The sequence below is a fragment of the Solanum lycopersicum genome, chromosome 11, assembly GCF_036512215.1.
Source record: "Solanum lycopersicum chromosome 11, SLM_r2.1".
Lineage (NCBI taxonomy): Eukaryota > Viridiplantae > Streptophyta > Magnoliopsida > Solanales > Solanaceae > Solanum > Solanum lycopersicum.
Window position 1 is genome coordinate 32,060,524 of NC_090810.1, and position 22,103 is coordinate 32,082,626.

A 22,103-nucleotide genomic window follows, 5' to 3' on the forward strand; every position below is an offset into this window, starting at 1 on the left:
GGATTTCTTGATACGTTTTAGGGGACGTTTTTGACTATTCTTGCCTTAATTATAAAGTTAGTGGGTTAATGTTAATAAGTCTAATTACTTGGGGGTTAAAAGAGGTAACCTTAAGTTAATTAGTGGGGCATTATTGCCATCTTTTATTCTTAATTATATACTTATTAGGATAAAAGAAAGAGGGTTGGAATAAGAAAAAGAAAAGAAGAGAAAGAGAGAGAAAGTTGAACGAGAGAGAGGATCGAACGAGAGGAAAAACACAAAGCTTGGGAAATTGCTTGCTTGATCACGAATCTTCGGTGGAGGTAGGTTATGGTTTTCATGCTTTCATAGTAAACTCTTAATAGAGAATGATATGTATTGGTAGTATTGTAAACCCTGCTATGTGCTTAATTGTATGCATGCATGAACGTGATTATATAATTGTGATTATATTAAGCATGATGAAGTTATTGAATCCCAAATCTTGATAAAAACCTAATCTCTTTTTAATGATGATGCCTTGGTAAGGGAGAAGGCTTGATGAACTAAAGTAATGAGATTGATGATGCCTTGGTAAGGGAGAAGGCTTGATGAACTAAAGTAATGAGATTGATGATGCCTTGGTAAGAAAGAAGGCTTGATGAATTGATGGAAGGAGATTAGGGGATCGGGTGTCATGAACCGACACATAGATTTAGGGGATCGGGTGTCACGAACCGACACGTAGAATTAGGGGATCGGGTGTCACAAATCGACACGTAGTATTAGGGGATCGGGTGTCACGAACCGACACGTAGATTTAGGGGATCGGGTGTCACGAACCGACACGTAGATTTAGGGGATCGGAGTGTCACGTACCGACACAAGAGGATTAATGAATATTGAGGGAGCGGAGTGTCACGTACCGACACAAGAGAAATAAAGATAATGAATCTTGAAAGATGTTAATATACTCAATCTAATGAACATGATCCCCAAATGAGTATGGTATTGAGGCTTGAGTCCTCATGCGTGAACTTGACGGTAATTGTTAATGATATAGTACTTGTTGTTGCTACATGTTGAGTATCATGGTTGATTTTATGATATTATTGGTATATATTGATTTCTATTTTGAGTTGGCCGATGATATCTACTCAGTACCCGTGTTTTGTACTGACCCCTACTTTTATGTTCTCTTCTTGTTTATTTGTGGAGTGCAGCAAACGTGCCATCATCTTCAACTCAACAGTAATTCAAGCCAGTCTTACTACATCGAAAATTCAGGGTGAGCTAATGTTTCTAGCTTGGACTGGATCTTCTTCTTCAAGTCTTGATGCCTTGAACTTCCGGCATGGACTAGCTTCTTATGTATTTTTAGCTTTTAGAATACTCTTAGTTTAGTCATTTGATCGTAGATGTTCTTGTGGTGATGACTTCCAGATTTTGGGGAATAATAGATGTTGAATTTTAGAAGTTAATGAATTGGTCTTTATTTAATGAGTTTAAGTCTTCCGCATTACTTTCTGTTGATATTATATTGAAATGTTAAGGTTAGATTGGTTGGTTCGCTCACATAGGAGGGTAAGTGTGGGTGCCAGTCGCGGCCCGGATTTGGGTCGTGACAATATAGCATATACAAAGTTGGACAATAAATTTTTCAACTTAGTTTTCTCTCCTTTCCCTAGCCCACCATTATAATTATGATATATTGTTACTTCACTAAGTAACTCTTAAAATATAATTAACATATATAAATATTTAACTTCAACATGTTAGATTCCTCAAAACCTCATCACTTTTATTAATTGACACCAATTGATAAAAACAATTTAGCTATTTGGGTATTAATGATATATATCCAAATTGCCAACAGATTTTACTAAAAAATTAAGTTGGTAAGTATTCTACTGACAAACTACCAACATATTTCTACCTGAATTATATTTTAAAATTTAACAATGAAATTTTAACAGATTACCAACAACTAAGTATTTTAGTTGGTAAATACGGCGGAAAAAAATGGTGTCAAATTTACCAACTTTCTATTAATGGATTGCCAATTGAAATATTACTAACACACACTTTTTGTTCATAATATTACCAACAAAGTATATATCGGTTGGTAAATATGACAAAAAACTTTATTTATTTAATTTATAAAAATATTACTAAAGAATTACTTACCAAACATTTATCAACGACAAGATTGTGTTGCTAAATTTACCAACCAAATATAAATGTGTTGTTAAATTAGTAACGAAATGTAATTTGTTGGTAAACTTGCAAACCAATATCCAATCAGTTGGAAATTTTACCAACAAATAAAGATTGTAGTTAGTAAATTACTAACATTATTAAAATAGTTGGTAATATATCAATCGATCATTAATCCATTGATAAAATTTACCAATATATTAATTATGAGTAGGTAATATTACATATGAATGTTGAGTTGGATAGTAACTATTATCAAGTGTGATAAAATTTATTGATTAATTATTATTGACTAACTTATATTTGAATAGTTGGTAAATTTATCAGTTGAAGTTAATTTTTTTGATAAATAAGCATCTAGTATTGAAATAATAAGTAAATCTAACAATATAACATTAAATCAATATTTTACACCGAATTTAAGCTTTGGTGATATATTTAATGATAGATGTCAATTGTTATTTTGTAAATAATCTAGCATTTAATAATAAATTTGTCTTTACTTCTATAATGTAACCTCTTGTTTCTTCTTAAGTAGATTCATAGGTCAGTCTGTCTTGAGAACATGAAATACTATCACATACAAGATTTTTATAAGGACTTCCATAAACCTCTTTAAGTTAATAAGTATATGATATTTTATACTCCCCCTTATGATCTGTTTGTATATATAAATTGATAATCTGCCAGAATTTTCACATATGAAACATCTTTCTTATCTTTCAAGAAGCATATCGGGCAACTCTATGTGATCTGGTAGTCTCCTGTCATTTATATAGTGTGTATGGACAAATTTAATCCACAAATTTTCCTTGTTCTGACTTAATAACAACAACAGTTTTCATATTTTTGCTTGATTGCAGGTCTTTAAATAATTATTCAAGCCTCTTGAACCTTCAAGAAGAGTCGCCTTGTCCCAGGCTACAAGTTTCCTTTTAGTAATATTAATTTCACCTGTTCATAAATATTTCCTACACACAGTTTCGGTGAGTTTAATAACCTTTTGTAACACCCTGTATCCAAAACAGATCAAAAATCAGCTTTTCAGAATATTTGCAGGTGCACCAGACGGTGGCCATCGACGGACCGCTGCCTGACCCGAGGTCCGTCCTGCACATCCGTCAATGGAGTCAGAAACCCCCAAAATCTCAGCCCAGGAAAATTTGACTAAGTGTCGAACGTCGGACGGGTCCGTAGGTCAAAGTACGGTCTGTAGTCTGTGTCCGTCTATTAACACCCCATTTACCCATTCACTGACAAGAACCACGATTGACCAGCACGGTCTGTAGATGGACCTACGGACCATAGGTCAAACCGTAGTGGAAGTTAGCAGACAGTTTGGGGGGGGGGGAATGATCATAAATTTTAGCACAAAATTAATTAGGTGTCCATTACCTACCGAAAAATAGACAATTGAATTATCTTTCCATAGCCACCGACCTTGCTTAAATCAGACCTCTGATTAAAAAGTTATGCCCGTCTTAGTAAAGGCTTATCGAAAAGACCCAATCTACAGACTTAAATAACGGAATGTCAATTGAACGATGGCTCGTCAGTCTAGTTCGTCGTTTGGTCCGACGACAATTAACTCAGGGGTCTTTTGGTCTTTCCCCACTTCATTTAAACCCAAAGATACGTCGTTTTGACCCTAAATCATCAGATTTTAGTCAGTTAAGGCTGGAAACGTAACTAAAACTTACCTAAGTCAAATGATTAATCAAAACTTAGAAAATTAAAAGCAAGAAAGGAGAAAAAGGTCAAGAACCATAGTTCAATAACTCAACAAGTTTCTAGCAGTTCCAGCCCCGAAATTTAAGTGTTTCTCCGTGAATTTCCTCACCAAGCATGTGGGATTTCACTAGTGGGTTCCTTTAACCCATTGGATCCCTAGTTCTCAGCTAGATTCTTGATTCTCATATCATGATTAGACCTAGGGTTTCTAGAACATCAATAGAACTTCATCAATTTATTAGGTATATATCCCAAATAAGATTATCATGTTGTTACTTAGATTATTGCATGAAGTTCACAACCCTAACTATGTATTTCTTTAGTTCTTGAATTACACATGCTAGGTCAGATATTTCAGTTATTTCATGTATACATACCTTAGTTATTAATGCATAATTACCAGATTAATTGTTGCATTCTCAGTTTGCATGTTTTGAGCTATCCATTATTTACAGAAACTCAGTCATAATCAGTTAATTACATAATTCATTGGGAGTAGCACAATACGGAGTTGGACTAGGGTTCAGCGTACCAATTAGTCCCATAACTACTAGCCAAGTAGGTTGTAAGTCCCCTCTATGGGCAATCAGTATAGTGATCACAACAGCATGCCTTTATACCTTTGGCAGGGTATATTGAGTCCTTTTGATGAGACGTATACATAGGACTCCACATTTAGCTCACGTGATTTTAGTATCGGTTATTAGTAGTACCCACAGTTCAGTCAGACTCTCTTGCATTAACAATTTATCAGTATACTCTATATTCAGTTTCAGAATGTTATAAATTGGTAATTACATTCAGTTAGCTCAGAAATTTAGTATATCCTGTTTCGATTATTATACTTGCTTTTGTGCTTGTTCATTTATGTTTTATTTTTGTTTTATTCTTTCCTACATGCTCAGTACCTTTCAAGTACTGACGCATACGTGTGTTACATCTTCTCGTGATGCAGGTTCAGGTTCTCAACATCCAGATAACGTAAAAAATGATTCCTGATCTCTAGTACAGCAGATTCAGTGGTGAGTTCTCATTCTCCGAGGACAATAGTCATAGTTCTTTTCAGTCTTTTAATCATTTAGTTTCAATTTTTAGTAGACTTAGCTTGGGCTTGTCCCACTATTTCTATTCCAGTTTAGAGGCTATTCTCGTAAATAATTAGTTTCATCTTAGTATTGAGTTAATAACTTCTTTGTATTAAACTCATTGATTTGATTTATCATTGTTATAAAATATGGATATTCCCCATCTTTTCAGTTTATAATTATGATTTAGTTTTCACAACACTTTATATTCTTTAGTATGGTCATGATCATGCCAGTAGGGTTAGCTTGGGATCACTGTGGTCTTAGTATCCGTCTCCGCGTCTTGGGGGTAGCTTGGGGCGTAACAACTTGCTATCAAAGCACTAGGTTCAAGAGTCCTAGGATGTCTGAAAAGTTGCACTAAGTATTGTCCTTTTCATAGGTGTGAAGTGCACAACATCTAATAAGAGGGAGACTACAAAGTATTTTAGGAAAACTTCACTTTCTTGTTACTCTTATCGTGCGTAAGGTATGATCTTATTCCACTCTAACTTGAGGTTCTAAGTTTCAGATCATGCCTCCTCATAGAGCTAACGCTATGAATGTGAATTCCAGGAATGAAAACGCAGCTCCTCCGGTCCCAAATCAAGGAAGTCTCTAATGTTGAGTTCAGGAATGTCATATAGATGTTGGCTCAGAGTATGACTAACCAGAACAATCGGGTTCATGCACATGTGAATGAAAATGGTGGATCAGCAGCAGCAAGGGTCCGTGACTTTGTTGGGATGAATCCGCATAAGTTCTTGGGATCACGGACTAATGAGGATCCTCAGAATTTCTTGGATGAGATCAAGAAGATCTTTGAGGTAATGCAATTCGCTGGGAATTATCGGGTTGAGTTGTCATCATACCAGTTGAAGGATGTTGCTTATATCAGGTACATTCAGTGGAAGGAAAATAGGAGTACAGATGTAGCTCTTATTACTTGGGATTGCTTTAGTGAGACATTTCTGGACATGTTTTTCCTAATAGAGTTGAGAGAAGAAACAAGAACTTGAGGAAGAAAAACATGAAAGCCCAAGAGTATGGACTCAAGTTTAACCAACTCTCCAGGTATGCTCCTCACATGGTTGCTGACTGCAGGGCTCAGATGAATAAGTTCTTGTATGGAGTGTCGGTTTTGATGAAAACTGAGTGCAGGATTACTTGGAGATATAAATATCTCTAGGCTTATGACTCATGCTTAGCACGTTAAGGGTGATAAGCTTAGGGAACAGACTAAGGAGAATAAGAAGACTAGGACTGGTAACTATGACTATTCTCATCAGAAGTCGGGTGGTGGAAATCGCTCCCAGAGTCAGCAGAAGTTTTTAGCTCCAGCCCCTTCGTCAACTAATGTTCCATCCTCCAAGAACAGGTATGACCAGAAGGGTAGAGCACATTATCTAAGTCTCAGAGAAGTGTTTAAGGAACCAAGACTAACCCCACTTGCCCTAACTGTGGTAAGAACCGTCCAGGCGAGTGTCTCGCAGGAAAAGAAGGATTTTTTAGGTGCGGTCAGTCTGGTCACAGGTTTAGGGATTGTCCTTCTAGAAAGGGTCAAGGAGGTGGTAATGGTAGAGCTCAGTCTACAACTTTAGCAGCACCAACAAGTCGCCCCACTCAGTAGGGTTACTCATCTGGTACAGGTGGCGGTCAGCGCCAGAACAGGTTATATCCTTTTCAGGCTCGCCAAGATCAGGAAGGTTCTCCTGATGTAGTCACTGATACGTTACGAGTCTTTGACTTTGATATTTATGCATTGTTAGATCCTGGGGATACTTTCTCTTTTGTAACACCTTACATAGCAGTCCAATTCAGTGTCAATCCAAAAAAACTCTCAAAATCTTTCTCAGTCTCTACTCCAGTCGGTGACCTAGTTATAGCTAGACGGGCATACAAAAATTATCCTGTCACAGTCTCTCAGAAAGTCACCTCATCAGATCTTGTAGAGTTAGAAGTGGTAGACTTCGATGTTTTTCTAGGTATGGATTGGCTATATTACTCTTATGCCTCTATCGATTGTAGAACTAGGATTTTTCATTTTCAGTTTCCAGAAGAACCAATCCTAGAATGCAAGGGTAGTAGCTTAATGCCTATGGGTCGATTCATTTCTTACCTTAAGGCCAGAAAGATAATCTCTAAGGGTTATCTCTATCATCTAGTTCGGGTTAAGGATTCTAGCTCTGAAACCCCAACTCTTGAGTCAGTTCCAGTAGTCTGTGAGTTTCCAGAACTATTTCAAGAAGATCTTCCCGGAGTCCCTCCCGAAAGGGAAATTGACTTTGGAATTGATATCCTTCCAAATACCCAGCCTATTTATATTCCTCTTTACATAATGGCTCCAGAAGAGCTTAAGGAATTGAAAGAACAATTGAAAGACCTTCTAGATAAGGGTTTCATCACACCTAGTATTTCACCATGGGGTGCACCAGTGTTGTTTGTAAAGAAGAAAGATGGTTCTCGCGCTCTAGGACTCACCGAGAGCATGCAAGACAACTGGTACAATTATTTTTATTTTTGTCAAATTATAGTTATTTTAAAGTTATTCCTTATGTAATAACTTTAATGATGTGATTTCAGTTTTAGGCGAATGTTCATGGACGACCACCTTATCCTCATGAACTTTTGAAGAAGACACATACCAAAGGAAACGATGAGTTTTTTTATCTGAAGTCAAAGAGAACATATGTAAGTAATGCCAAACATTGCTGATTATCTTTCTTAATTTTTGTTGACGATTCGCTTAATCTTCATCCATCATGTTTGTACCAAACATTAAACACATGGCTATAATATTGGAGATTAACAATGAGGGAAGTTAATGTCGTAGTAGTGCAGTTGGTGGCTCTGGATAACTTTCCAGTGTGAAAGAACTCTTAAACAGCTAAACAAATCATCATTGTGGATTACTGGCCCTACTTTATCAATGCAACCGAGACTATCTATAATCTCTTGGTCGGTAACTTCAGCACATAGAATAGTTTGTTTTTCAGGAGTAAGTGTAGGTCCCCCCTTCTCATAATTGATTTGTCTACTGCTTGTAGCTAAGAGTTGCAGAACCCATATGACTCTTGTAAAAGTAACAATTTCAGTTTGTGCGTCCTCAAGAGTGGTATGCTTGGTTCCTGATAAAGACATGATTTCATATATTTGTTTCCTCTGAGCTCTTAGCGTCATCACTGCAGAGAAAAAGCTTTGTGTTGAAGCTTAATCCACCTCGCACTAGACTTTTGCTACAAGATGCTCTCCTCTATCAAAAACCACTTCTCCAAATTCAGTAAGAGGGCCTTTGTTCAATTATTAGCCCATTACTACACTGCATACTCAAGTGTTCTTGAACTACCTTCAATTCTGTCTTGGCACTATCAGTTTGTTGGTTTATATTCTGAATTTCTCTAGTATGCAACCTTTTGAGTTGTGGCTTTAGTTCCCTCAGCTTAAACCATACATTTTTCATCCTCCTGTTGATTTTTCTTGCTGTCTCTATATTTCACTAACCATAGGTAAGAATTTTTCATGGTCAGCTAGAACATTGAAAAATCAGAAAGGAATTTTTTTTCATCTGAGGTGCTGCATGAAACTTAAGAATCATGGGAGAGTGATCGGAAATCATTGGCTAGCCGTACTCCATTCACACATGTAATCATCCACTCAAAATTACCAAGTGTCCTGTCCAGCATACTCCATATTTTATTCGCCTCTGATAGTTTGTTTTCCATGTGAAAAATTCTCCTTTTAATGATAGTTCGCGGAGAGATAATTGTTGTATACAGTCTGAGAAATCTTCTGTTTCACCCTGAGTCATATGATTCCCCATTAGTGTGTCATTTGATGAGAGTATGACATTGAAATCACCCATGACAACCAAGGTTTATTCATAAATTGGCATATTTACTGTAGATTCACCCACATTAACTTTCTTTGTTCCAAGCTATTATAACCATCGATTATGGTGACCATGACTTCAGATCCATCAATTCTTCCTTTAACTAAGCAATGAATGAATTGTGCCTCCTTTTCAATCAAGATAACGGCGTACCATTGGGGGTTCCTATTGAGTTTATTCATGTATATGTCGGTTGGATTGCCATTCATATGTGATATTCCTTGCTATCCTCCTTCGTTTTCTTAGCAGATTCATCTGACCTCATGTTGCATCTCTATAAGTAAGAGGGGATCTTTGTTATAACAAAAAAATGCAGAGATTTATGTTACTGTGAACCATAAAAGTATACTAAAAACAAATGCAATGCACATTTCCTTTTGTATTACTATTTGTTTTTAAAAATTAACCATTCCTAACCTTTCAAGTCGCAGTCACTAGATTTATTTTATCATAAATAATAGGTCCCAATGTAGCTACCACTAGCTCTATCTTCAATTACATTTAGTGTATACTCTTTACCCTCTCAAACACCATTTTTGTTTATCCAACTCGCTTAATTTATTATAATATTGTTGAATTCTACTAAGCCTGGTATTCCTGTTTGGTTCATTGATGTGAAATGTTCTTTATCAGTGGTTTGAGCCTCAACCTGCTAGCTTCTTAAGAGAGAATTTTTATCAAATATGGATTGAACTCCATGTTCTAGAAAAAGGGTGTCTTTTAAAACGTGTTATTGTTTGTAGAGCTTTGAGGGACAGATTACCCACAAATAATAGGATTATCAAGATGGGGATTAACCAATCCTCTAGATGTTGTTGCTCCTCACCTGGTATGGAATAGAACATTTTGTCTATAGTTGTGTGCTTATCCAGAAACTATAGAAAATCGTATGTAGCGTGTTTGGTATCCATTGGTAAACTTCCCACACACAAATTTAGTTAACTGATTAAATATTAGGAGACATGATTCGTTGATTGTTTTGATCTCTAAATTATTCCTATCATTAGTACTTGGAAAATTTGGAGAGTAAGACATGGGATAATGTATGGTACTGAGAAGTTAACCAATACTTCTTTTACTCTAAATGAAGTAGAAAATGCAAGTTCTAAAAGATCAACTTTGGACACAATTGGGAGGAGATGATTTGTAATTTGGAAAGACAGATTAGTGCCGAGAAGACTAATTTTGTACACTGAATCTGAACTACAAGTAGGCGTGTCAAAACAAATGCTAATTGCAATTGTATAAATGATAAGTGTGGTGAAGGAGGTATTGTCAGGGACAAACATTGTCGAGTGATATCAATTGTCTTGTATGTTTATAACCGCTATTCATATTTTCTTAACATAATATCATATGTTTTGTTTTTTCAGGATGCTGTAATGTTTAAGATCACATCTGCATCACAACTTGAAGATGAATCTGGTGACTCTGGGACAGTAGATTTTTCAAAGATTTACATGGATGAAGTGGGTGGGGTTAAGAAGGCGTGCATATATGGTCTTGGTTCTCAAGCAGTATTCTATGAGAACATTGGTTCATCGTCTGCTTCAACTACTCAACCTCAAGATTGTAGTTTTGATGCTCGAGTGAAGGAATATGTTCAAGAAATGAAGGAGGCGATGAAGCATGAGATGAGAGAAGAGATACAACATGAATTGCGTGAAGAAATGAAACATGAAATGCAGCTACAAATGCAAAAGCAAGTTGATAAGATTCTCCAAGCACGTTTGCCGACCCTCATAGTTGGGCTGCCTAAACCACCCCTAGTACACTTCCCACTGGTACACCTCCAATTGGTACACCACCTTAGCTTAGACATGACCCATTATCAAATAATGATATAAGTCATTTTATTTTTTCAAACTATGCCAAGTAGATTTTGCATTGTTTGTTTCGTATTTGGATTTATTTGAACAATTCATCTTAGATTTTGTATTGTTTTTTCCCTTATTTGGATTCATTTTGAACTCTTCATCTTAGGTTTTGCATTGCATGTTTCTGTATTTAATTGGAGCTCTCCATCTTCAAGTTATAATTTATCAAAAAACCATAGTATGTTTCAAGACTTTCTGAGATTCGTAATACCTATTGATTAATATAAATGTAAGAAAGTGAAACTTTACTATCAAATTATCATTTAGTCAGTAATATGGCAATATACATTACTAATCAATCACTGACCAAATATTGAACATAAATGATATACATTACCAACAAATTAAAAATCAGTTAGTAAGCTTCGTAACGAATTAATAATGAGCTTTTTGTGTTTCTAAAATATTAACCAATTAGTAACGTAAGTTACAAAAGTAGATACTCATACTTACTTGCAGATTTAAATTCGTTGGTAATTTACTAACGAAATACCAACACATTTTTTTTCTTAACTTAAATTGCTAATCAATTCTAACAAAATTGAATAATGAATAACCAAATTTACCAACTTTTTTGCTCTTTGTTAGTAAACTTACCAACATTATTCCAACCGAAAATTGGTTGGTGAACTTACCAATGAAAATTTGAAGGCTACATTTCAACAATTCCCAGCAAGTTGTTTATGTTTTTACCAACTGAATTTTAGTTGGTAATTTTACCAACTAACTGAAATGGGTTGGTAAAAATTAGTGACGAGCTTTTTAGCACCAGATTAACATTAGTTTGTATCCAGTTGAAAAATTCATTTTGCTAACAAATTTAATCAATTTACCAACCGATAATCTTGTTGGCAATTCAGGTTTTTTTGTAGTGTTAGCAGTTTAGGGCTTTTTCCCTTATCTCTTCATATATTTATTTTATTATTATTATCAAAAAAATAATCCTTTATTAAATCTAAAAATCATGTCACTCATTCTTATAAGTCATAAATTATTTATAAAAGCTACTAAAAAGGTTAATATAAATAAAATATTTATAAATTCATAAAATGACTAAGAGGGTCGTTGAATTATCCACCACTAAAATTCATGTTCTTCCTCGAACATAAAGTAAAAGAAAGTCAAATACTAACGGATACCAAGAACCTGAGGTATGACTTTTGAGTCGTGTTCCTGTCTCCAAATGAACTCATCCTTATGACCATTCCATCAAGATCAAATACCAAGAACTGAAATTCCCAATCAAGCTGAAGATCTATAAATTAAGAGTGATTATCAAGCCTCAAACTAACTCATGAATTCAATCTAAACTGACATCCATTGGACCATAAAACAACCATCATGAGGAATCTTTTCTCACATAACCAAGAGAACATTCTGAATCGATACCAACTACAACCAGAAGTAAACTTCAATCAATTACCACACAATCATAATACTCACCATCACAGATCTTATGAAGATTTTTTTTTCACAACACAATCTTTCACGAGTTTAAGTTATAACAATTTTATCTTTAGACATTGTATACTCATCAAAGGAGAATCACACTTATCTAACTCAAAGAATAATAAGATAAGGTAAACACCCAACAAGTTGTACACTCTAGATGCAAAACCTTAAACACTATTGGATAGCTGTAGCAATCCACGGAAGCTCTTTTATAAGTTCTCATAAGCAAGGTTGCACATGTAGAATCACTAGTATCCTTCAACTATTTCAAACAACAACGAATCCTCCATAACTGAAATGAACTATTCTAACCAAGGATGTCACCCTATTAGGAGAAAACTCATATGATCGGTACATCCATATCCAACACTAAGAATTCGCCTATAGAAGCAAAAACACACACGAATGTAGAAAGTGAATCATACTCTAAACCATGTCCAAAATGAAGAAGTTATTACAAGATACTCCTTCCATAGGCCTCATATAAATAAAATTTCATTCATCTCACTCCATCTCTCAATTTTTAACCACCCAAAATCAACCAGTCTGATCCTCATCACAACATTACAAATACTTTATTTATCAAAACCCACATACTTCTCTTAGTATTACATTGAAGCTAACACTCTTAATACGAACAAACATCATAACTACACAAACCATTTACCTTACTCTCAAACTCACTAGTATCAAAATATCCTCAGAAAATACATTGTAGCCTCTAAAAAAAATTAAAAATATGGATCTCTTTCCATTTAAGCATTACATGACAAATCACATCTAAGATTGATAGCACTAATTTCGAATCTAAATACTTTTCCTTTGAGGTACAATAATTGAATCACATCCAATGACTATCAGAGCATGTTTTTAACTACCATAATGTACCTCATACTAAAACTCAAAAAAAATCATTTATCACTCCAATAAATTTGTATACTAAAAGTTCATTATCTCTAGTAACCATCAAATTCCTATGTAACACATTAAATTACTATGTAACACATCATAACAGTCTATATCATACCATCAACAAAGTAGTTTCAATCCATTCAAAATTCTCATTAATCATGTAGAACTGTAGGTTCACACCGTTGCACATACATAAGTCGCCTATCTTAATCAGTACAATATAACCTAAAAAAGGACACATAATCTCACACACATCATTGCTACTCACCTAAATCAAAACTCAATCTTTATAAAATTCGATGATAAATTTATAGTAAGTCTATACTGAATCAATTCACATCTCAAAGTCATATCTAACCTCATAGGAAAAAATTTATAAATCCTTCAACCATAAACCAAGGATTTATACGAGAGGTCTTATTCCTTCACCTTTCTTAAATTCTTCCTATGTCACAAAATTCTAAATATCTTGAACCCTTCAATGCACCAGACTTTTGTTGCTTTTATTGACTCTCACACCAATCTTATTCTTTGGACAACAACGCCTGACATTTTACCTTATCCTCAAAAATAAATTTTTTAAGATGAACCCTTTCTTAGGTCCTTTGAAAATCAAATGACACACTTTATGACTCAAAAAATATATAAGTCCTTCCAAATGCTCAATATTCAATGTGATCGATCAATTTTTTTACCTAATCAATCTACACCTTGACAAAATATACTACCATGAACATAAACTCACCTTGAAAAACTTGAATTTTTTCATCCCAACTGTGTAACACAATCTAATTATCTATTAACATTAGCTCATACATTGAGGATCTTTAGGAATTCACATATCTTAAACTATAATAAATCGCCTATCCATTGATTTTATTGTATCCTTCGTTAAAAATTCAAATGTGTTAGTAAACAACTCAAAACAATAAATCTCTTATCATCACATTCGGATCAAACGTCTGTAGACTTCTTTCTCAAATCTTATTCAACAATTTTTAACTGATATGAATGACATGTAACAGTATCACCATAACCTAAGTAAAATAGATGGAACCAAATGTCTCTATACTTCAATTCTCAATCCCTTTGAAGACACCTCTTTAGCCCTTCTAATGAGAGAAAATATTCTTACTCTCACTTTTCTTTTTCTAAAGATTAAACTACATTACATTATTTCTTTTTATTTATGACTCTAGCTCTTTTCAAAAGAAAATTCCAAGCGTGTGTCAACACTTCCTATAACTTTTCATGAAACCACATTACTCATCAAATAGTAGCAAATCATAACATTAGATACTCGCGAGTCGTCATTACCATTAAAAATCCATTTAACCAAAAAATTTATCATATAGTTGCATCTCCATCACAATCTATCCCAAACCCTTATTACCATCATGCTTAGTTAGCCATTGCCATCATCATTAAGTTAAACTTGTCGTCGACATGACACCTCAAACTCAACTATACCAATCAAATTCAAAGGACTAACTTAATTTTACAGGCATTTTCTTTTTCTAAACTTAATTGCCTTCACACAAGTCTACTCTTCAGGACTTCCTTTACTTATTAGCTTGTCATTTCGATATTTATCCACTCCCTTGTACCTTAGGATTACATCACTGGTCCTCATTTTGACCCGGGATACACTTCTCAAATTAACACACAAATACAGTGTTAACAATCCACCACTACAATCTTCCTTATACACACTAGTTAACCCCAAACATATGTTGTAACAACCTAGTTGGTTTCTCAAATATGAATACAATATCAAATCTCATTATACGAGCGTGTGGTACACCGTAGAATTCCTTAAGTAGTTAGTGTTTATGATCAACAATTGACATATCCTTTCTCATATATCACTAGTATCACATCGTGAAAGTCAATTAAATCCACCACTAGAACACATCATACCTATCTAGAAGATTGTACCTATATAGTCCACACACTTTTGCCTATTAATTAGCTGTAATACACTACTAAATGTTTTAGTCTCTCATCCAAAACAATATACATTCATTTGTAGATCAGGTCAATAACAAGAGTGACACACTTCATTACTCTAACCAAGTAAGAATTGATATTATTGTAATAGTCATATCATATCCTTTTTGGTATACACACAATCAATGAAATCAGAAAAGAGATTCTCACCTCAATTGGTGCAACATTATTCTTATCATGACGACTTTCTAACTGTGTTTTCTCCGGTTATAATATTCATTATTTAGCCATCTTTTTAATTATTCAACTTTCAGTTATAGAACCACTAGAGATATTGTCTATACCACCCAAGTACTATCCCTTTGGTAACTAACTTGAAAAATATAATATGTTTATGATATCCCTTAGACCATTGTTCAACCTCATCATTTAGAAATCAAAAAATATTTCATCGAGTCTTCACCTAACTCAACTGTTTCAGATTGAACACTTCAAATCTAACCACACATTTTATCCCATAAGTCTATCACTTTCACCTTAGTACCAAATCTAACATTCAAGCAATACACGACACACCAACTACTCATATGAGGAACTACACACGAGGCCTCACATAAATGAGAGACAATGGAGTGAAGCGATAAGAATCAAAATTGAACCAAGTACGCACGATAGAGATCCAAGAAGTGAAGATTTTTCCTAAAAGTCACTATAGACTCACGAAGATAAGTATAGACGTCTTCGTACCAATCTTTGAGACTCTACTTAGACTTGACTTATATACACGTGAGACCTATGAACCTGGGGCTCTGATATTATTTTGTCATGACCCAAAATTAGACGTGATAACACTCGTCTTATCTCACCAAGACAAATTCGTCTAAAAATCAATTGTTACAATAAAGTGCAAAAATTTTATAATCAACTCAAAAATAACCCAAAAATCTGGTTTTCACGTGCACAAGCCTCTAAAGTATTACAATTGATTCAAAAGAAAAACTCAAGTCTCAAATGAACTTCTTTGTGGAATAGAACAAGATCATAATTTAGGAGAAAGAAAGTCTATTGAGACGTCAAACAGCTATCTCACAAATCTCCAAGAAGCCTCAGAAAAGAAGCAAGGGGTGAGTACCAAACCACACAGTACTCAGCAAGTAAATCCCTAAACACAAGATGAGGGGATGAAATATGGGTACTCCTACCACCCCTTACCGAATCACCACAACTACAACCTATATAAAAATCAGTCCAACCTAACAGCTCACATTTTACACAACACGTAACTCAACAACACTTAGACAAATTATGTATCCTCCATAACAACACTTTAACAAATTTAATATCCTCAACAACAACACTTCAACAAATTGCATATACTCAATTACAACACTTCAACAAATTACATATTCTTAACAACAACACTTCAACAAATTACATATCCTCCATAACAAGCTCCGTATTCAAAAATCACAAGTTCCGCAGAAAGACAATCACAAGATCAGCAAAACACAATATCAAGTTCACTAATGATAAGTATTTGCAATGCAATGTCAAGTATAATGATGCACGTCTGACCTAGTGATACACACACGCTGTCTCTGAGTCTGGGACCCATAGGGGACATATCTACCCATTCGTCTATCGCGGCGCACGACACGACCCTCAATAATAGTAACCATTGCAACGCGTGATACGTCCCTCAAAATATATTAGTTATCGTGGCGCGCGATACGTAACTCGAAATGGTACATACTCTTTAAGTTCTCATTCTTTTTCAATGCATATGACATTTGTCACAACCACGTCTTAAAATAATGCAAATGACATGTTTAGAAATAAAGAGGATATGATCATTTTCATAACGCTGCACAATTCACAACAACATCAACAATGACTCAACAAGCCTTTCAAACCATTCTCCATTATCAACACATCACACACAAGCAATTATTCACATTGTCTTTTATTAAACTTTGTTTTCTTATTAGTATTAATCAATGCGGACAAGTCAATCCATCACCAAGTCCCATTACTCCCAAACATATACTACAAGGAAATACACATATTTCATACACTTAACAAGGGTTTAGAAATCCACATGCCTTAGCCAATCGAATAATTACTCCAGAATTTGAGTCTTACCTTTCTGTTGAGCTTCCAAATTGATGCAATCTATTCAAGTATATATATTCACAATAAGGTTTCAAAACTAACAACACTCATATTACGATGTATTTAGCTTTGACCTGAAAATTGACCAAATTTTATAATGAAGTCCCTAAATCTTGATGTCAACTAACTATCATATTTTTCAAGTTTCAATCCTAGGGTTAAGTTACAACTTCACCAAACACTAACACCCTAATAGCTTTCATGTCATATAATACACCCAATATTTAATTACTTATACCAGTATACCAAAACTTGAATTATAACTTGATAGCTATAAGAAAATTGTAGACCAAAACTAAACCCATAATCATTATGTATATACACGGAACACTGTGTAAGATTGTTAGAACAATTTATTTCACCTATAATTTTTTTGCCATAATTACCTAATGATTGACTCTAAAATTTCCTAAGTTTAAATCAATATAGCATATACAAAGTTGGACAATAAATTTTGCAACTCATTTTTGTCTCCTTTCCCTAATCCACCATTATAATTATAATATATTGTTACTTCACTAAGTAAATCTTAAAATATAATTAACATATACAAATATTAAACTTCAATATGTTGGATTCCTCAAAGCCTCATCAGTTTTATTAATTGACACCAATGGATAAAAGCAATTTAACAATTTAACTCTTTTGGTATTAATGATTTCACATATGACTATATATAAAATAAATAACACTGTCATATATGTATATATATATATATGTGTGTGTGTGTATGTGTGTGTGTGTGTGTAATTGTAAGTGTAATTGTTTGTGTGTGTGTGTGCATTTAGTCGTAAGATCAAATTTTTTACCTGATGTCACGTAATCGGCTTCGGCTAGCAGCTACTTTGTGCAAGTAAATATTTTTGTTCCCCTATTCTATTCGTTTGTTTTTTTTCTTTTCCCCATTTTGCTGGCATTTAGAAGTTTAGGGCTTTTACCCTTAATTCTTTTTTTATTTATTTTATTACTATTATCAACAAAATAATCCTTTATTAAATCTGAAAATCATGTCACTCATTCTTATAAGTCATAAATTATTTATAAAAACTACTAAAAGGATAAATATAAATATAATGATTAAAAATTCATAAAATGACTCACAGGGTTGTTATAATACCTCTCTTTTGGAATCAAAAAACAGCAAAAGAAAGTCACAAAAAGGAACAAAAATAGAAAAGAAAAGAAAAAAAATGAAAGCGAAAAAAGGTTGAAAAAAATCAATAACAACAAAAGTACAAATTTCATGAACTATGCTCCACCTGATTCTTGCTTTGACAAGATACGTAGGCAACCTTTGTTCGAGGTACGGTCCGACCAAGAAAAAAGTATAGAAAATTCTCATCACAAAAACTGGGGCAAAAATAATGATAACATTACTATTATTATTATTTTATTTTTATTTCTGCAAAAATGAGTTGATTCCATAAGTTGTAAGTCTTAACCCTATTACCACAATATCTTTGAGCTTCCATGCCAAACATTTCTTTGTAACCCTATCCAAAAGTCACGTTACAATCCAAATGAAGACCTTCTTATCAATTTTTAACAATGACACATCAAGCAAATTTTAGTGTTTATTATATAAGGAAATTGTCATGGCACTCATATATGGAGTGAAAAATAAGGGAATTTTATCGATGAAAATCCTCGAAAGCCCTATATGAGATTATTTGAGTTGAGAGAACGTAAAAACTGAGAGAGTCTTATTGGTGAAAACTCCCAGGTCACCGTAAGGATGAAACCCCAAGCTTCACAAGTTTAAGTGTGACTGAGGATCTAGAGAACTTCATTCAGGAGCTTAAAAGGATATTCGATGTGATGCATGTTGCTGAGGCGGAGAGGGTGGAACTAACTGCATACCAAATGAAGGGTGTTGCTAGAATCTGGTTCAACCAATAGAAAAAGAATATGTTTAAGAATGTACCAGTAGTGTGTTGGTCTATGTTTGAGAGTTCTCTCATGAAGAGTTTCATTCCTCGTGAGTTGGAAGAGGAAAAGATAGGAGAGTTTCTTACCCTTAATGCAGAGTATATGAATGTTCATGAGTATAGTCTGGAGTTCACACAACTTTCTCGTTATGCCCCGAAGATAGTTGTTGATATGAGGAGAAGGATGAGTCTATTATTTACTGAGTTGTCTCATTGGTCAAGCAAGGAAGGCAAAAAAGTTATGCTGATAGGGGATATAGACTTAGCAAGGCTTATGATCCATGTACAACATGTTGAGGAGGATAAGCTAAAAGATAGAAAGAGTTTAAAAATAAAAGGGCTAAGACATTAGAGAATGAGTTCAGGCAGCAAAAGGGTGATATTAATCGATTATCTCTCCAACACAAACAGAAGGTACCTTCTCCATCATCTACTAGTACATTTGAGGACAAATGTGAGTTTAATAGACAGAATTTTCAGGGTCTCAGAGCTAAACCTGCATATTTTCAAGGCAGTATGGCACAAAGGGGCAGTAAGGCTCCTACATGTGCTAGGTGTGGTATAAACCACCAAGCTAAGCATCGTGACGGGATGACAGATTGCTTCAAGAGTGAAAAAGAGAGTCACTTTTTGAAAAAGTGTCCAAAGAGCATGCGAGAAAAGGGTATTAACGGAGGAAGAAATCACTTGTATGTTGTTGCTAGTCACCAAGAGCAAGAGGATTTTCCAGATGTTGTCATTGGCATGATCCAAATCTTTGACTTTACTATTTATGCTTTGCTATATCTAGGGACGAGCTTATCCTTTTTAACTCCTTATGTTGCAATGTATTTTGATGTTATTCCTGAGAAACTTAGTGAACCGTTTAATGTTTCTACACATGTTGGTGAGCCCTTTCTAGCATAATTGTCTCATCTCAATTTATCACGAAGACACCATGAGTAATTAAATTGTGTTAGACATGGTAGATTTTAATGTAATTCTTGGTATGGACTAGCTACATGCCTATTATGCCTGAGTTGATTGTAGAACTCGAGTATTCAAGTTTCAGTTTCCAAATGAACAAGTCCTAGAGTGGAGTAGTAGTTCAGCAGTGCCTAAGGGTCATTTCATTTCGTATATTAAGTCAAGAAAGATAGTTTTGAAGGGTTGTATCTAACACTTAGTCCAATTTAATGACTCTAGTATTGAGATACCTCTCATCCAGTCTGTTTCAGTAGTAAAATAAATTTTCCAGATGTATTGCAAAATAATCTTCCTGAAGTCCCTCTTAAGAGATACAGACTTCATCATAGACATCATTCCAGATACTCGTCCTATCACTATTCAACCATTCAAAATGGCACCAATAAAGAGAGTTGAAAATTCATGAGAAGAATTATCCAACCTATGACTTAGACTTGGTTCATACAATATTTGCCTTGAAATATCATGTCAATATCTTTTTGGTGTTCATGTGGAAGTGTTCACCTATCACATGATTTTTCCAGTAGGTGTTTAGTCAGTTAAAGTTTAATCTCAAACAGAGAGAGTGGTTAGAGTTACTCAGATATTATGACATGAGTTCTCTTTTATCACTCTGGTAAGACTAGTGTTATTGTTGATGCCTTAAGCAAGTTCTCTATGGGTATTACCACCTATTTTGAGGAAGGTAGGAAAGAATTAGAAAAATCATGTACGTAGAATTGCACGATTGGGAGTTCTATTAATCGATTCCATAGAAGGAGGAATAGTGGTGATGAATGGATCTTACTCATCCTTAGTTTGAGAAGTAAAAGGCAAGCAATACCAAGACCCTATCTTGTCTGAGTAAAAAACAAATGTTCATAAGCGAAAAGTGATGGCTTTTGAACAAGGGGGAGATGGTGTTTTGAGGTATCAAGGTAGATTGTGTGATTGATATCAATGGTAATAAGGATGATCACCTATCTCACATGGAGTTTCTTACAACAATAGTTACAACTCTAGAATCCAAAAGGCTCCTTAGGAAGCTCTATATGGGAGAAGATGAAAATCTCCTTTTGGATGGTTTAAATTTGGTGAAGCAGAGTTCATAAGACAAGATTTAGTTTATCAAGCTATGGATAAAATGAAAGCCATTAAAGAGAGGTTGAAATCGGTGCAGAGTCATCAATTATCCTACAATGATGTTAGGATAAGGCCGTTAGAGTTCGATGTAGATGATGGGGTATATTTATAAGTTTTACCCATGAAGGCAGTTATGAGATTTGGTATGAAGTGAAACTCAGTCCCTGGTATGTTGGTCCTCACGGAAGCATTTCTTTAGGGATTGTATGTCTCTATGTTGAAGAAGTGCAAGGGGGATCCTTCATTGATTATACCAATCGAGGATATTCGGATCAAAGATAAATTATCTTATGAAGAGATTTGTTTTCACATTTTAGATAACCAAGTTCACAAGCTGAGGACTAAGGAAGTAGTATCACTTAATGAATAGTGGCGAAATTAGTTTTTTGAAGAAGCCACTTGGGAAGCAGAAGAGGATACGAAGAACAGATATCCACACATATTTGAATCCGGAGAAAATGCAGATCAAGGTACTAATTTTTTTCTTAGTACTTTTTAAATTATGAGTGAGCACGTTGTTTGTTGCATTTTTCTTGTTGGGTGTTTTGAACAAGATGTTTCCACCCTTAACCTAGTAGAAGAAATATCATTGGAGGACGAATTTTCCCAAGTGGGAGATACTGTAACATCTCTCAACTAAAAAGAAACTATAAGGAAGTTTAGAAATTGAAAATAATTTTTTTGAAAGAATTTTAAAAATCTGGAAATTTGGTAAGAAAGTCAAAGTGCTTTTTTGGTCAATTTCAACCGGCTATAAATCCTAGATCAAAATGAGTTAGGTGTAGTTAAATATATGGTTGGAATTCTCTTTCCAACGCTACCAAGTTTTTGAAATTTCAAGTTCGGATGAGCGAGTTATGCC

The 22,103-nt window shown here is 34.5% G+C and overlaps 2 protein-coding genes across 2 annotated transcripts; both read left to right on the plus strand.

Annotated features, from left to right (window-relative positions):
• The first annotated feature begins 5,620 nt into the window (after positions 1 to 5,620).
• Positions 5,621 to 7,605, plus strand: LOC138339364 (uncharacterized). The gene is made up of 5 exons (XM_069290958.1): positions 5,621 to 5,871; positions 5,967 to 6,111; positions 6,182 to 6,506; positions 6,623 to 7,475; positions 7,557 to 7,605. Exons 1-5 carry the CDS (start codon positions 5,621 to 5,623, stop codon positions 7,603 to 7,605), a joined length of 1,623 nt encoding a protein of 540 aa, XP_069147059.1.
• A 2,505-nt stretch (positions 7,606 to 10,110) lies between these two features.
• Positions 10,111 to 20,059, plus strand: LOC138339365 (uncharacterized). The gene is made up of 4 exons (XM_069290959.1): positions 10,111 to 10,131; positions 10,236 to 10,590; positions 18,949 to 19,111; positions 19,519 to 20,059. The coding sequence occupies exons 1-4, from the start codon at positions 10,111 to 10,113 to the stop codon at positions 20,057 to 20,059; spliced, it is 1,080 nt and encodes a 359-aa protein (XP_069147060.1).
• Positions 20,060 to 22,103: the final 2,044 nt, after the last annotated feature.